Source organism: Chiloscyllium punctatum, chromosome 30 (assembly GCF_047496795.1).
Source record: "Chiloscyllium punctatum isolate Juve2018m chromosome 30, sChiPun1.3, whole genome shotgun sequence".
NCBI classification, from domain to species: domain Eukaryota; kingdom Metazoa; phylum Chordata; class Chondrichthyes; order Orectolobiformes; family Hemiscylliidae; genus Chiloscyllium; species Chiloscyllium punctatum.
Window position 1 is genome coordinate 9281732 of NC_092768.1, and position 16312 is coordinate 9298043.

The 16312-nt window shown below is 58.1% G+C and overlaps 1 protein-coding gene across 1 annotated transcript in view; it reads right to left on the reverse strand.

Moving 5' to 3' along the window:
• Positions 1-7032: 7032 nt before the first annotated feature.
• The window catches only part of LOC140455077 (vesicle-trafficking protein SEC22b-like), a 28221-nt gene continuing 18941 nt past the window's right edge, over positions 7033-16312 (reverse strand). Inside the window, exons 2-3 of the mRNA XM_072549742.1 lie at positions 13884-13993; positions 7033-7201 (exon numbers count right to left, since the gene is read on the reverse strand). Of these exons, the coding sequence (XP_072405843.1) occupies positions 7033-7201; positions 13884-13993 (279 nt within the window). The remainder of the gene's footprint in view (positions 7202-13883; positions 13994-16312) is intronic.

Genomic DNA, 16312 nt, shown 5'->3' on the forward strand with positions numbered 1-16312 from the left:
GTCCTCCTCCCTCACCCCCCCACCCCCACCCTCGTCCTCCTCCCTCACCCCACCCCCGCCCTCGTCCTCCTCCCTCACCCCCCCCCAACACCCACCCCCGCCCTCGTCCTCCTCCCTCATCCCCCACCCCCGCCCTCGTCCTCCTCCCTCACCCCCCCAAACCCCGCCCTCGTCCTCCTCCCTCACCCCACCCCCACCACCCACCCCCGCCCTCGTCCTCCTCCCTCACTCCCACCCCCACCCCCACCCTCGCCCTCGTCCTCCTCCCTCACCCCCCTACCCCCTCCCCGCCCTCGTCCTCCTCCCTCACCCCCCCACCCCCCACCCCCGCCCTCGTCCTCCTCCCTCACCCCCCCACCCCCGCCCTCGTCCTCCTCCCTCACCCCACCCCCCGCCCTCGTCCTCCTCCCTCACCCCACCCCCGCCCTCGTCCTCCTCCCTCACCCCCCCACCCCCACCCTCGTCCTCATCCCTCACCCCACCCCCGCCCTCGTCCTCCTCCCTCACCCCCCCACCACCCACCCCCACCCTCGTCCTCCTCCCTCACCCCCCCACCCCCGCCCTCGTCCTCCTCCCTCACCCCCCCACCCCCACCCTCGTCCTCCTCCCTCACCCCCCCAACACCCACCCCCACCCTCGTCCTCCTCCCTCACCCCACCCCCACCACCCTCCCCCGCCCTCGTCCTCCTCCCTCACTCCCACCCCCACCCCCACCCTCGCCCTCGTCCTCCTCCCTCACCCCCCCCACCCCCACCCCCGCCCTCGTCCTCCTCCCTCATCCCCCCCACCCCCACCCCCGCCCTCGTCCTCCTCCCTCACCCCCCCCAACACCCACCCCCGCCCTCGTCCTCCTCCCTCATCCCCCCCCAACACCCACCCCCACCCTCGTCCTCCTCCCTCACCCCCCCCAACACCCACCCCCGCCCTCGTCCTCCTCCCTCACCCCCCCCCAACACCCACCCCCGCCCTCGTCCTCCTCCCTCATCCCCCAACACCCACCCCCGCCCTCGTCCTCCTCCCTCATCCCCCCACCCCCACCCCCGCCCTCGTCCTCCTCCCTCATCCCCCCACCCCCACCCCCGCCCTCGTCCTCCTCCCTCACCCCCCCAACACCCACCCCCGCCCTCGTCCTCCTCCCTCATCCCCCAACACCCACCCCCCGCCCTCGTCCTCCTCCCTCATCCCCCCACCCCCAACCCCGCCCTCGTCCTCCTCCCTCACCCCCCCACCCCCACCACACACCCTCGTCCTCCTCCCTCACCCCCCCCCACCCCCACCCCCGCCCTCGTCCTCCTCCCTCACCCCCCCACCCCCACCACACACCCTCGTCCTCCTCCCTCACCCCCCCCCACCCCCACCCCCGCCCTCGTCCTCCTCCCTCACCCCCCCCCAACACCCACCCCCGCCCTCGTCCTCCTCCCTCACCCCCCACCCCCGCCCTCGTCCTCCTCCCTCACCCCCCCCCAACACCCACCCCCGCCCTCGTCCTCCTCCCTCACCCCCCCCAACACCCACCCCCACCCTCGTCCTCCTCCCTCACCCCCAACCCCACCCCCACCCCTGCCCTCGTCCTCCTCCCTCACCCCCCCCCCCACCACCCACCCCCACCCTCGTCCTCCTCCCTCACCCCCAACCCCACCCCCACCACACACCCTCGTCCTCCTCCCTCACCCCCCCCCACCACCCACCCCCGCCCTCGTCCTCCTCCCTCACCCCCACAACCCCCGCCCTCGTCCTCCTCCCTCACCCCACCCCCGCCCTCGTCCTCCTCCCTCACCAACCCCCCACCCCCGCCCTCGTCCTCCTCCCCCACCCCCACACCCACCCCCGCCCTCGTCCTCCTCCCTCACCCCCCACCCCCACCCCCACCCCCGCCCTCGTCCTCCTCCCTCACTCCCCCCCCCCCCACTCCCACCCCCGCCCTCGTCCTCCTCCCTCACCCCCCCCAACACCCACCCCCGCCCTCGTCCTCCTCCCTCACCCCCCCCCACCCCCACCCCCACCCTCGTCCTCCTCCCTCACCCCCCCCCAACACCCACCCCCGCCCTCGTCCTCCTCCCTCACCCCCCCCCACCCCCACCCCCACCCCCACCCTCGTCCTCCTCCCTCACCCCCCCCCAACACCCACCCCCGCCCTCGTCCTCCTCCCCCACCCCCACCCCCACCCCCGCCCTCGTCCTCCTCCCTCACTCCCCCCCCCCACTCCCACCCCCGCCCTCGTCCTCCTCCCTCACCCCCCCCACCCCCACCCCCGCCCTCGTCCTCCTCCCTCACCCCCACCCCCACCCCCACCCCCACCCTCGTCCTCCTCCCTCACCCCACCCCCGCCCTCGTCCTCCTCCCTCACCCCCCCCCACCCCCACCCCCGCCCTCGTCCTCCTCCCTCACCCCACCCCCGCCCTCGTCCTCCTCCCTCACCCCCCTACCCCCACCCCCACCCCCGCCCTCGTCCTCCTCCCTCACCAACCCCCCACCCCCACCCCCGCCCTCGTCCTCCTCCCTCACCCCCCCCCACCCCCACCCCCGCCCTCGTCCTCCTCCCTCACCCCACCCCCGCCCTCGTCCTCCTCCCTCACCCCCCTACCCCCACCCCCACCCCCGCCCTCGTCCTCCTCCCTCACCAACCCCCCACCCCCACCCCCGCCCTCGTCCTCCTCCCTCACCCCCACCCCCCACCCCCACCCCCCACCCCCACCCTCGTCCTCCTCCCTCACCCCACCCCCGCCCTCGTCCTCCTCCCTCACCCCCCCCCACACCCACCCCCGCCCTCGTCCTCCTCCCTCACCCCACCCCCGCCCTCGTCCTCCTCCCTCACCAACCCCCCACCCCCACCCCCACCCTCGTCCTCCTCCCTCACCCCCCCCCCACCACCCCCAACCTCGTCCTCCTCCCTCACCAACCCCCCACCCCCACCCCCGCCCTCGTCCTCCTCCCTCACCCCCCCCACCCCCGCCCTCGTCCTCCTCCCTCACCCCCACCCCCGCCCTCGTCCTCCTCCCTCACCCCCCCCCACCACCCACCCCCACCCTCGTCCTCCTCCCCCACCACCCACCCCCACCCTCGTCCTCCTCCCTCACCACCCCCCCACCACCCACCCCCGCCCTCGTCCTCCTCCCCCACCCCCACCCCCGCCCTCGTCCTCCTACCTCACCCCCCCCACCACCCACCCCCACCCTCGTCCTCCTCCCTCACCCCCGCCCCACCCCCGCCCTCGTCCTCCTCCCTCACCCCCCCCCCCACCCCCGCCCTCGTCCTCCTCCCTCACCCCCCCCACCCCCGCCCTCGTCCTCCTCCCTCACCCCCCCCCCACCCCCGCCCTCGTCCTCCTCCCTCACCACCCCCACCACCCACCCCCACCCTCGTCCTCCTCCCTCACCCCCCCCCATCCTCGCCCTCGTCCTCCTCCCTCACCCCTCCACCACCCACCCCCACCCTCGTCCTCCTCCTGAAATTCCCCCTCCCTCACCCCCGTCCTGCTCCTGAAAATCCCCCTCCCTCACCCCCATCCTGCTCCTGAAAATCCCCCTCCCTCACCCCCGTCCTGCTCCTGAAATTCCCCCTCCCTCACCCCCCCACCCTCGTCCTCCTCCTGAAATTCCCCCTCCCTCACCCCCCACCCCCGTCCTGCTCCTGAAATTCCCCCTCCCTCACCCCCACCCCCGTCCTCCTCCTGAAATTCCCCCTCCCTCACCCCCCCACCCTCGTGTGATTAAACCACCTGGGTCCCACAGCCAGAAGGTCCTGCTCCCTCTCCACCGACCCCCCCCCACCCCCCGACACTCCCCACCCCCCACCCAACAAGCTCAGGGAGTAAACTGAGGGTGGGACAGTCTGCCACTGACGCGGGCACCTCCCAGTCGGACGTTCGTTAGACCACTCCAACGCTGTGCATCCCGCAAGGTTGGTGGGGGTGTGGGGGGTGGGGGGGGGGAAACAGACGCTCAAACATCCCGCACTCAGCTCTTTTCAAACAACAACAAAAAGAGGGGTTGAGGGGTTGCACAGTGGCTCAGTGGTTAGCACCGCTGCCTGACGGCGCCAGGCCCAGCCTCGGGCGACTGTCTGTGTGAAGGTTACACATTCTACCCCCCCTCCCCGTGTCTGCGTGGGTTTCCCCGAGGTACTCCCTCAGTCCAAAGATGCGCAGGTCGGGGTGGATTGGCCGTGCTAAATTGTCCCATAGTGTTCAGGGATGTGTAGGTTAGGGTGGATTGGCCGTGCCAAATTGTCCCATAGTGTTCAGGGATGTGTAGGTTAGGGTGGATTGGCCGTGCTAAATTGTCCCATAGTGTTCAGGGATGTGCAGGTTAGGGTGGATTGGCCGTGCTAAATTGTCCCATAGTGTTCAGGGATGTGTTGGTTAGGGTGGATTGGCCGTGCTAAATTGTCCCATAGTGTTCAGGGATGTGTAGGTTAGGGTGGATTGGCCGTGCTAAATTGTCCCATAGTGTTCAGGGATGTGTGGGTTAGGGTGGATTGGCCGTGCTAAATTGTCCCATAGTGTTCAGGGATGTGTAGGTTAGGGTGGATTGGCCGTGCTACATTGTCCCATAGTGTTCAGGGATGTGTAGGTTAGGGTGGATTGGCCGTGCTAAATTGTCCCATAGTGTTCAGGGATGTGCAGGTTAGGGTGGATTGGCCATGCTAAATTGTCCCATAGTGTTCAGGGATGTGTCGGTTAGGGTGGATTGGCCGTGCTAAATTGCCCCATAGTGTTCAGGGATGTGTAGGTTAGGGTGGATTGGCCGTGCTACATTGTCCCATAGTGTTCAGGGATGTGTAGGTTAGGGTGGATTGGCCGTGCTAAATTGTCCCATAGTGTTCAGGGATGTGTAGGTTAGGGTGGATTGGCCGTGCTACATTGTCCCATAGTGTTCAGGGATGTGTAGGTTAGGGTGGATTGGCCGTGCTAAATTGTCCCATAGAGTTCAGGGATGTGTGGGTTAGGGTGGATTGGCCGTGCTAAATTGTCCCAATCGTGTTCAGGGATGTGTAGGTTAGGGTGGATTGGCCGTGCTACATTGTCCCATAGTGTTCAGGGATGTGTAGGTTAGGGTGGATTGACCGTGCTAAATTGTCCCATAGTGTTCAGGGATGTGCAGGTTAGGGTGGATTGGCCGTGCTAAATTGCCCCATAGTGTTCAGGGATGTGTAGGATAGGGTGGATTGGCCGTGCTACATTGTCCCATAGTGTTCAGGGATGTGTAGGTTAGGGTGGATTGGCCGTGCTAAATTGTCCCATAGTGTTCAGGGATGTGTAGGTTAGGGTGGATTGGCCGTGCTAAATTGCCCCATCGTGTTCAGGGATGTGTAGGTTAGCGTGGATTGGCCGTGCTAAATTGTCCCATAGTGTTCAGGGATGTGTAGGTTAGGGTGGATTGGCCGTGCTAAATTGTCCCATAGTGTTCAGGGATGTGTAGGTTAGGGTGGATTGTCCGTGCTAAATTGTCCCATAGTGTTCAGGGATGTGTAGGTTAGGGTGAATTGGCCGTGCTAAATTTTCCCATAGTGTTCAGGGATGTGTAGGTTAGGGTGGATTGGCCGTGCTAAATTGTCCCATAGTGTTCAGGGATGTGTAGGTTAGGGTGGATTGGCCGTGCTAAATTGTCCCATAGTGTTCAGGGATGTGTAGGTTAGGGTGGATTGGCCGTGCTACATTGTCCCATAGTGTTCAGGGATGTGTAGGTTAGGGTGGATTGGCCGTGCTACATTGTCCCATAGTGTTCAGGGATGTGTAGGTTAGGGTGGATTGGCCGTGCTAAATTGTCCCATAGTGTTCAGGGATGTGTAGGTTAGGGTGGATTGGCCGTGCTAAATTGTCCCATAGTGTTCAGGGATGTGTAGGTTAGGGTGGATTGGTCGTGCTAAATTGTCCCATAGTGTTCAGGGATGTGTAGGTTAGGGTGGATTGGCCGTGCTAAATTGTCCCATCGTGTTCAGGGATGTGTAGGTTAGGGTGGATTGGCCGTGCTACATTGTCCCATAGTGTTCAGGGATGTGTAGGTTAGGGTGGATTGGCCGTGCTAAGTTGTCCCATCGTGTTCAGGGATGTGTAGGTTAGGGTGGATTGGCCGTGCTACATTGTCCCATCGTGTTCAGGGATGTGTAGGTTAGGGTGGATTGACCGTGCTAAATTGTCCCATAGTGTTCAGGGATGTGCAGGTTAGGGTGGATTGGCCGTGCTAAATTGTCCCATAGTGTTCAGTGATGTGTAGGTTAGGGTGGATTGGCCGTGCTACATTGTCCCATAGTGTTCAGGGATGTGTAGGTCAGGGTGGATTGGCCAGGGGCAATAGGTCCGGGGAATGGGTCTGGGCAGGTTACTCTTCAGAGGATTGGTGTGGACTTGTTGGGCTGAAGGGCCTATTTCCACACTGTACGGAATCTAATTCTAATCTCAAGTGAGGTCAACCCCCAGACATTTATTCTGCAAAAAACAAAAGAGCCATCCTGACCCTCATCAGGACCTTTGCAAGAATGCCAATTTATCAGGGGGAGCAAGTGTTTATGTTGAATGGGAAAAGGCTGCTGTTTGGCTAGGTGGTCAGCTGAGGGGTCAGATTGTCAACAGGTTGGTCGGGGCCTTGCCATGGCGAATGCACTCAGGAACCATGGTCCCCACCCCTTGTCCCTGTGCTCCAGTCGGAATTTGGGATTCTTGCGATTTTGTCCTGGTGACTGCAGCATGGAAGCCTCCGACAGCTCTCCCCCCCCCACTCTCTCTCAGCCTGCCACCTTGACAACGGTGGCGGGGGGGGGGTGGGGGGTGGGGGTTGGGGGGGAAGGGTGGTGATGGGGGCTAACCCAGGCCAGGAACGGGTTGGCACGCCCCGTTCTCTGGGAACAAGCGGTCCGTCTGTGCCGAGACCGAGCGGGAGTTCTCCTGGCAAAGGGCGGATCTGGCTGCGGGTTACGCACCACGGGGTGGGTGGTTGGATCCTCCACCCAACCTCCCAGCCATCCCCCTCCCCTCTGGGTTTTCTCCATCCGTATCCCCCCCCACCCCCCCCCCACTCCCCCAGCATCGCCCACTCACTCACCAAACTCGATGAAAACGTAGGGTCTGGAGACAGTGGCGACCTTCCTGATGTACAGCTCACTGAACTCAGCCTGAAGGTCATCCAGAAAGGCGTAAGCCAGCCTTTTGGCGTAGTTCCCCTCGCACAGCACCAAGTAGCAGACCCCCCGGTCTATCAGGTAGCTGCCCGGAGAGATAGAGAGATCCCAGTGTGACAGACCCACAGTCAGGGAACCAACACCGGGCAATGCAGGGTGAGCAGGGGCTTTTATGGAATGGGTTCGGGGTTGTTGGGGGGTGGGGGGAATGCGGACGGAGATCACCTCTGTACGATCAGTGCAGACACAGCAGCAGACCGAGGCGATTCGGCCCATCGTGCCTGCACCGGTTCTATCCCACCTCCTGCCTTTTCTCCATCTTTAACATCAAGGACAATAACCCCTCAACCGAACTTACCTCCATCACATTTCCAGGTAGCACTTCCCCTCCACCCCCCCCCACCCTCTTTATTCTTTCACCGAGTTTCTCTTCCCCCCCCCCCACCCTCGCCTGCTCCCTGCAGCCCGCTCACAGCTCTGCAAACCTCTCGCCTCAGCTTTTCCCCCCACCTCCCTCTCTCTCTCCAGGGAGTGGACCGCTCGCACCTTCTTCAACCTGCGCTCACCGCTGACCTTCCGCATCCCTGGAACCATCCCTTGCAAATCGCTTCTGCCCTGTTCCCCCCCCCCACCCCTCCTCGGGCGCTCACAGCTTCCCCAACCACACCTGGGACTCCATACTCCAGCCTGAGGCCTACCCAGTGGACTCGTGCAAGGTGAACATCTCCTCCGCCCCATCCCTGTCTGAAAGGTGCGACCCTTTACTCTGAGATTACACAGGGGAAGCAATCACCCCCACACCTACCCCCCTGTCAACACCCCAAAGAAAGTTGAATTTCTCAATGCCAACATTCTATACCTAGTTCCACTCTATTCCAGTAAAACCCGGCACAACCTCTTGCAGTGAGACAGTGCTCCAACTCAAAGTAAGAGTCAATCCTGAAAGGAGGTGAGGAACGAACCACGCTGGTCAGCAGAGTTAACTGCAGTCTGTCTGGTCTGTATGATTCAGTAGGGAATCCAGGAACCCATGGGAATTAGAGTTAGAGAGCCATAGACATGTACAGACCCTTTGGTCCAACCCGCCCAGATATCCCAACCCAATCTAGTCCCACCTGCCAGCACCCGGCCCATATCCCTCCAAACCCTTCCTATTCATATACCCATCCTGATGCCTTTTAAATGTTGTAATTGTACCAGCCTTCACCACATCCTCTGGCAGCTCATTCCATACACGTACCACCCTCTGTGTGAAAAAGTCGCCCCTTAGGTCTCTTTTATATCTTTCCCCTCTCACCCTAAACCTATGCCCTCTAGTTCTGGACTCCCTGACCCCAGGGAAAAGACCTTGTTTCTTTACCCTATCCATGCCCCTCATGATTTTGTAAACCTCTATAAGGTCACCCCTCAGCCTCCGACGCTCCAGGGAAAACAGCCCCAGCCTGTTCAGCCTCTCCCTGTAGCTCAGATCCTCCAACCCTGGCGACATCCTTGTAAATCTTTTCTGAACCCTTTCAAGTTTCACAACATCCTTCCGATAGGAAGGAGACCAGAATTGCACGTAATATTCCAACAGTGGCCTAACCAATGCCCTGTACAGCCTCAACATGACCTCCCAACTCCTGTACTCAATACTCTGACCAATAAAGGAAACCATACCAAACACCTTCAGGAAATTTGAGTCCAACGCAGTGTGGCTGGTGTGCCAGGGATGAAAGGCTCTATGATGTGGGTGGGAAAGGTGTGCTTCCCATAGCATTCCCACTGACACAGGAATGTCAAGAGTAACCCGGTCTGCAATTCCCGGGCCTTAGATGAGACACACCCCAGATGCAACATCAGCTTCAGCACCCAACAGTGCACAGTGTGGTACGTTGCAGTCACAAAACAGGAAGTGATCTGAGCTGCAAATAACATTCCCCGGCTGCCTAACAAGCAGGGACAGGATTGGTCAGTGTAGGACCAGACGGATGGACTCGGGAGCTGTCATTCAGCTCAACACTTGGAGCTCTGCACTCACACAGTCACTGTGGGGGGTAACAGCTTCACAATGTCCCTCAGTGTTACTCTCAGCACCTACACTCACACAGTAACTGGGAGGGTAACAGCTTCCCAATGTCCCTCAGTGTTACTCTCAGCACCTACACTCACACAGTAACTGGGGGGTAACAGTTTCCCAATGTCCCTCAGTGTTACTCTCAGCACCTACACTCACACAGTTACTGGGGGGTAACAGCTTCCCAATGTCCCTCAGTGTTACCCTCAGCACCTACACTCACACAGTCACTGGGGGGTAACAGCTTCCCAATGTCCCTGAGTGTTACCCTCAGCACCTACACTCACACAGTAACTGGGGGGTAACAGCTTCCCAATGTCCCTCAGTGTTACTCTCAGCACCTACACCCACACAGTAACTGGGTGGTAACAGCTTCCCAATGTCCCTCAGTGTTACTCTCAGCACCTACACTCACACAGTCACTGGGGGGTAACAGCTTCCCAATGTCCCTCAGTGTTACCCTCAGCACCTACACTCACACAGTAACTGGGGGGTAACAGCTTCCCAATGTCCCTCAGTGTTACCCTCAGCACCTACACCCACACAGTAACTGGAGGGTAACAGCTTCCCAATGTCCCTCAGTGTTACCCTCAGCACCTACACTCACACAGTAACTGGGGGGTAACAGCTTCCCAATGTCCCTGAGTGTTACTCTCAGCACATACACTCACACAGTAACTGGGGGGTAACAGCTTCCCAATGTCCCACAGTGTTACCCTCAGCACCTACACTCACACAGTCACTGGGGGTTTACAGCTTCCCAATGTCCCTCAGTGTTACCCTCAGCACCTACACTCACACAGTAACTGGGGGGTAACAGCTTCCCAATGTCCCTCAGTGTTACTCTCAGCACCTACACTCACACAGTAACTGGAGGGTAACAGCTTCCCAATGTCCCTCAGTGTTACCCTCAGCACCTACACTCACACAGTAACTGGGGGGGTAACAGCTTCCCAATGTCCATCAGTGTTACCCTCAGCACCTACACCCACACAGTAACTGGGGGGTAACAGCTTCCCAATGTCCCACAGTGTTACCCTCAGCACCTACACTCACACAGTAACTGGGGGGGTAACAGCTTCCCAATGTCCCTCAGTGTTACCCTCAGCACCTACACTCACACAGTCACTGGGGGGTAACAGCTTCCCAATGTCCCTCAGTGTTACCCTCAGCACCTACACTCACACAGTAACTGGGGGGGTAACAGCTTCCCAATGTCCATCAGTGTTACCCTCAGCACCTACACTCACACAGTCACTGGGGGGTAACAGCTTCCCAATGTCCCTCAGTGTTACCCTCAGCACCTACACTCACACAGTAACTGGGGGGTAACAGCTTCCCAATGTCCCTCAGTGTTACTCTCAGCACCTACACTCACACAGTCACTGGGGGGTAACAGCTTCCCAATGTCCCTCAGTGTTACCCTCAGCACTTACACTCACACAGTAACTGGGGGGTAACAGCTTCCCAATGTCCCTCAGTGTTACTCTCAGCACTTACACTTACACAGTATCTGGGGGGTAACAGCTTCCCAATGTCCCTCAGTGTTACTCTCAGCACCTACACTCACACAGTAACTGGGGGGTAACAGCTTCCCAATGTCCCTCAGTGTTACTCTCAGCACCTACACTCACACAGTAACTGGGGGGTAACAGCTTCCCAATGTCCCTCAGTGTTACCCTCAGAACCTACACCCACACAGTCACTGGGGGTTTACAGCTTCCCAATGTCCCTCAGTGTTACTCTCAGCACCTACACTCACACAGTAACTGGGGGGGTAACAGCTTCCCAATGTCCCTCAGTGTTACTCTCATCACCTACACTCACACAGTAACTGGGGGGTAACAGCTTCCCAATGTCCCTCAGTGTTACTCTCAGCACTTACACCCACACAGTAACTGGGGGGTAACAGCTTCCCAATGTCCCTCAGTGTTACTCTCAGCACCTACACTCACACAGTATCTGGGGGGTAACAGCTTCCCAATGTCCCTCAGTGTTACTCTCAGCACCTACACTCACACAGTCACTGGGGGGTAACAGCTTCCCAATGTCCCTCAGTGTTACTCTCAGCACCTACACTCACACAGTAACTGGGGGGTAACAGCTTCCCAATGTCCCTCAGTGTTACCCTCAGCACCTACACTCACACAGTAACTGGGGGGTAACAGCTTCCCAATGTCCCTGAGTGTTACTCTCAGCACATACACTCACACAGTAACTGGGGGGTAACAGCTTCCCAAAGTCCCTCAGTGTTACTCTCAGCACATACACTCACACAGTAACTGGGGGGTAACAGCTTCCCAATGTCCCACAGTGTTACCCTCAGCACCTACACTCACACAGTCACTGGGGGTTTACAGCTTCCCAATGTCCCTCAGTGTTACCCTCAGCACCTACACTCACACAGTAACTGGGGGGTAACAGCTTCCCAATGTCCCTCAGTGTTACTCTCAGCACCTACACTCACACAGTAACTGGAGGGTAACAGCTTCCCAATGTCCCTCAGTGTTACCCTCAGCACCTACACTCACACAGTAACTGGGGGGGTAACAGCTTCCCAATGTCCCTCAGTGTTACCCTCAGCACCTACACTCACACAGTAACTGGGGGGGTAACAGCTTCCCAATGTCCCTCAGTGTTACCCTCAGCACCTACACTCACACAGTAACTGGGGGGGTAACAGCTTCCCAATGTCCATCAGTGTTACCCTCAGCACCTACACTCACACAGTCACTGGGGGGTAACAGCTTCCCAATGTCCCTCAGTGTTACCCTCAGCACCTACACTCACACAGTAACTGGGGGGTAACTGCTTCCCAATGTCCCTCAGTGTTACTCTCAGCACCTACACTCACACAGTCACTGGGGGGTAACAGCTTCCCAATGTCCCTCAGTGTTACCCTCAGCACTTACACTCACACAGTAACTGGGGGGTAACAGCTTCCCAATGTCCCTCAGTGTTACTCTCAGCACTTACACTTACACAGTATCTGGGGGGTAACAGCTTCCCAATGTCCCTCAGTGTTACTCTCAGCACCTACACTCACACAGTAACTGGGGGGTAACAGCTTCCCAATGTCCCTCAGTGTTACTCTCAGCACCTACACTCACACAGTAACTGGGGGGTAACAGCTTCCCAATGTCCCTCAGTGTTACCCTCAGCACCTACACCCACACAGTCACTGGGGGTTTACAGCTTCCCAATGTCCCTCAGTGTTACTCTCAGCACCTACACTCACACAGTAACTGGGGGGGGTAACAGCTTCCCAATGTCCCTCAGTGTTACTCTCATCACCTACACTCACACAGTAACTGGGGGGTAACAGCTTCCCAATGTCCCGCAGTGTTACTCTCAGCACTTACACCCACACAGTAACTGGGGGGTAACAGCTTCCCAATGTCCCTCAGTGTTACTCTCAGCACCTACACTCACACAGTATCTGGGGGGTAACAGCTTCCCAATGTCCCTCAGTGTTACTCTCAGCACCTACACTCACACAGTCACTGGGGGGTAACAGCTTCCCAATGTCCCTCAGTGTTACTCTCAGCACCTACACTCACACAGTAACTGGGGGGTAACAGCTTCCCAATGTCCCTCAGTGTTACCCTCAGCACCTACACTCACACAGTAACTGGGGGGTAACAGCTTCCCACTGTCCCTCAGTGTTACTCTCAGCACCTACACTCACACAGTAACTGGGTGGTAACAGCTTCCCAATGTCCCTCAGTGTTACTCTCAGCACCTACACTCACACAGTCACTGGGGGGTAACAGCTTCCCACTGTCCCTCAGTGTTACTCTCAGCACCTACACTCACACAGTAACTGGGGGGTAACAGCTTCCCAATGTCCCTCAGCGTTACTCTCAGCACCTACACTCACACAGTTACTGGGGGGTAACAGCTTCCCAATGTCCCTCAGTGTTACTCTCAGCACCTACACTCACACAGTAACTGGGGGGGTAACAGCTTCCCAATGTCCCTCAGTGTTACTCTCAGCACATACACTCACACAGTAACTGGGGGGTAACAGCTTCCCAATGTCCCTCAGTGTTACTCTCAGCACCTACACTCACACAGTAACTGGAGGGTAACAGCTTCCCAATGTCCCTCAGTGTTACCCTCTGCACCTACACTCACACAGTAACTGGGGGGGTAACAGCTTCCCAATGTCCCTCAGTGTTACCCTCAGCACCTACACTCACACAGTAACTGGGGGGGTAACAGCTTCCCAATGTCCCTCAGTGTTACCCTCAGCACCTACACTCACACAGTAACTGGGGGGTAACAGCTTCCCAATGTCCCTCAGTGTTACCCTCAGCACCTACACTCACACAGTAACTGGGGGGTAACAGCTTCCCAATGTCCCTCAGTGTTACCCTCAGCACCTACACTCACACAGTAACTGGGGGGTAACAGCTTCCCAATGTCCCTCAGTGTTACCCTCAGCACCTACACTCACACAGTAACTGGGGGGTAACAGCTTCCCAATGTCCCTCAGTGTTACTCTCAGCACCTACACCCACACAGTAACTGGCGGGTAACAGCTTCCCAATGTCCCTCAGTGTTACTCTCTGCTAAGGTTGATCCCCAATGGCCTGGGTGACCAGACATTCTGGCATTGACCCCCTCTTCCCCCTCGGTTGTCCCTGGACAGTAACGCTGCTGCACCACACCCACGCCAACCCATCAACCCGCACTCCGTGATACGTACTGAAACATCAGGAGCCCGGTCTCCAGGGTGCACCGGGTCGGAGAATGTTCCGTCAGCTTCCGGAAGAGCTGCTTGGCCTGGTTCTGATATTCCTGCAGGTTCCGCCCTGACTGGAAGGATAAACAACATCACTCACCGACCATTCGGCCCATCCAACACCTGCCTGCCCGTTTTTCAGAGCACTCCAATCCATCCGACTCCACCCATCCCCTCTTCCTCCTCCCCCCCCCCCCCCGCCCCACTCAATCTCCTGAGTCTTGGAAGCTCATTTCCCTTTGAGCGCTGGTCCCTTTTCCAATCCTTCAGGACCGCAGCCTGAGATCCTGAGCCCTCAACGTCTCCAGAACATCGAGGAGGGTTTGCAGGGGGTGGCACGTGTCACGGCTTGGGACCACCCCATCAGATTCCCCGCTCCCCTCACTCCGTCCCCACCCTCTCTGTCCCGGGGAGAATCCATCCCCAGCTTCTCCCACCGAACCCAATGGGTCAAACCCTCGGAACCATTGCCCCGACAAATTGTGTCACTTCCTGCCTCACAAAGACCCTTTCAGAACTGGGACTCATCCACTGGCCATGACTTAACTTGCTCCCTCTAACGGCCCCATAATTCGCACTCGACACTTTTGTGGTCTGGGAGATACCACACAGTCAGCTCACTGTCCCTTCACTCTACCCCGTGTTTCATACAAAGCCCCCAGTCTTTGGCCCACACATCTCAGCAGCCTCACTACATTCAGATTTCCAATCTGAAGTCCTTCTGGCATCATCTCCGACCTGCCCATTATCAGTGTGAGCTGTTTGCCTGTCTGCCCCAGGTAATAGAGTCGAGAGTGAGGTGCTGGAAAAGCACAGCAGGTCACACAGCATCCCAGAAGCAGGAAAATCGGGCAAGAAGCCCTTCGCCAGGCCGTGGGAAATTGTACACAGTGTTCAGGAACGTGGAGGTTGGGTGCATTAGTCAGGGGTTAATGTAGAGTAATAGGGGAATGGGTCTGGGTTAATTACTCTTCGGAGGGTCAGTGTGGGCTTGTTGGGCCGAAGGGCCTGTTTCCACACTGTAGAGGTTCTATGATAGTCTTCTCCAACATGTCCCGCTTTCTTGTGAGGAACAGATGTTGAAATTATGCTCCAATATTGAGACATCAGACCACTCTACACTGTCCCCATCAAACACTCCCAGGACAGGGACAGCACGGGGTTAGATACAGAGTAAAGCTCCCTCTACACTGTCCCCCATTAAACACTCCTAGGACAGGGACAGCACGGGGTTAGATACAGAGTAAAGCTCCCTCTACACTGTCCCCATCAAACACTCCCAGGACAGAGACAGCACGGGGTTAGATACAGAGTAAAGCTTCTTCTACACTGTCCCCATCAAACACTCCCAGGACAGGGACAGCACGGGGTTAGATACAGAGTAAAGCTCCCTCTACACTGTCCCCATCAAACACTCCCAGGACAGGGACAGCACGGGGTTAGATACAGAGTAAAGCTTCTTCTACACTGTCCCCATCAAACACACCCAGGGACAGGGACAGCATGGGGTTAGATACAGAGTAAAGCTTTTTCTACACTGTCCCCATCAAACATTCCTGGGACAGGGACAGCATGGGGTTAGATACAGAGTAGAGCTCCCTCTACACTGTCCCCATCAAACACTCCCAGGGACAGGGACAGCACAGGGTTATATACAGAGTAAAGCTCCTTCTACACTGTCCCCACCAGACACTCCTAGGACAGGGACAGCACGGGGCTAGATACAGAGTAAAGCTTCCTCTATACAGTCCACCATCAAACACTCCCAGAGATAGGGACAGCATGGGGTGAGATACAGAGTAAAGCTCCCTCTACACTGTCCCCCATTAAACACTCCTAGGACAGGGACAGCACGGGGTTAGATACAGAGTAAAGCTCCCTCTACACTGTCCCCCATTAAACACTCCTAGGACAGGGACAGCACGGGGTTAGATACAGAGTAAAGCTCCCTCTACACTGTCCCCCATTAAACACTCCTAGGACAGGGACAGCACGGGGTTAGATACAGAGTAAAGCTCCCTCTACACTGTCCCCATCAAACACTCCCAGGATAAGGACAGCACGGGGTTAGATACAGAGTAAAGCTCCCTCTACACTGTCCCCATCAAACACTCCCAGGACAGGGACAGCACGGGGTTAGATACAGAGTAAAGCTCCCAACACTGGGCTGAAATATTTGCAGAGCACATCCAACATGGCGAGAATGTCCTCTGCCATTCACTTCCCATCACGCTGTACAACCTGGTGACAGCCAGATAGACCGATAGTTGGATCTGTGACAGATTCTGACAATCCTTGCTCATCACCAGGTCTCGTTCGCCCTGAGCAGTTTGCAGTTGACTGTTTGTGTTTACTGAGATTAGAATCTGTTCCGATACAGGCAAATATTGACA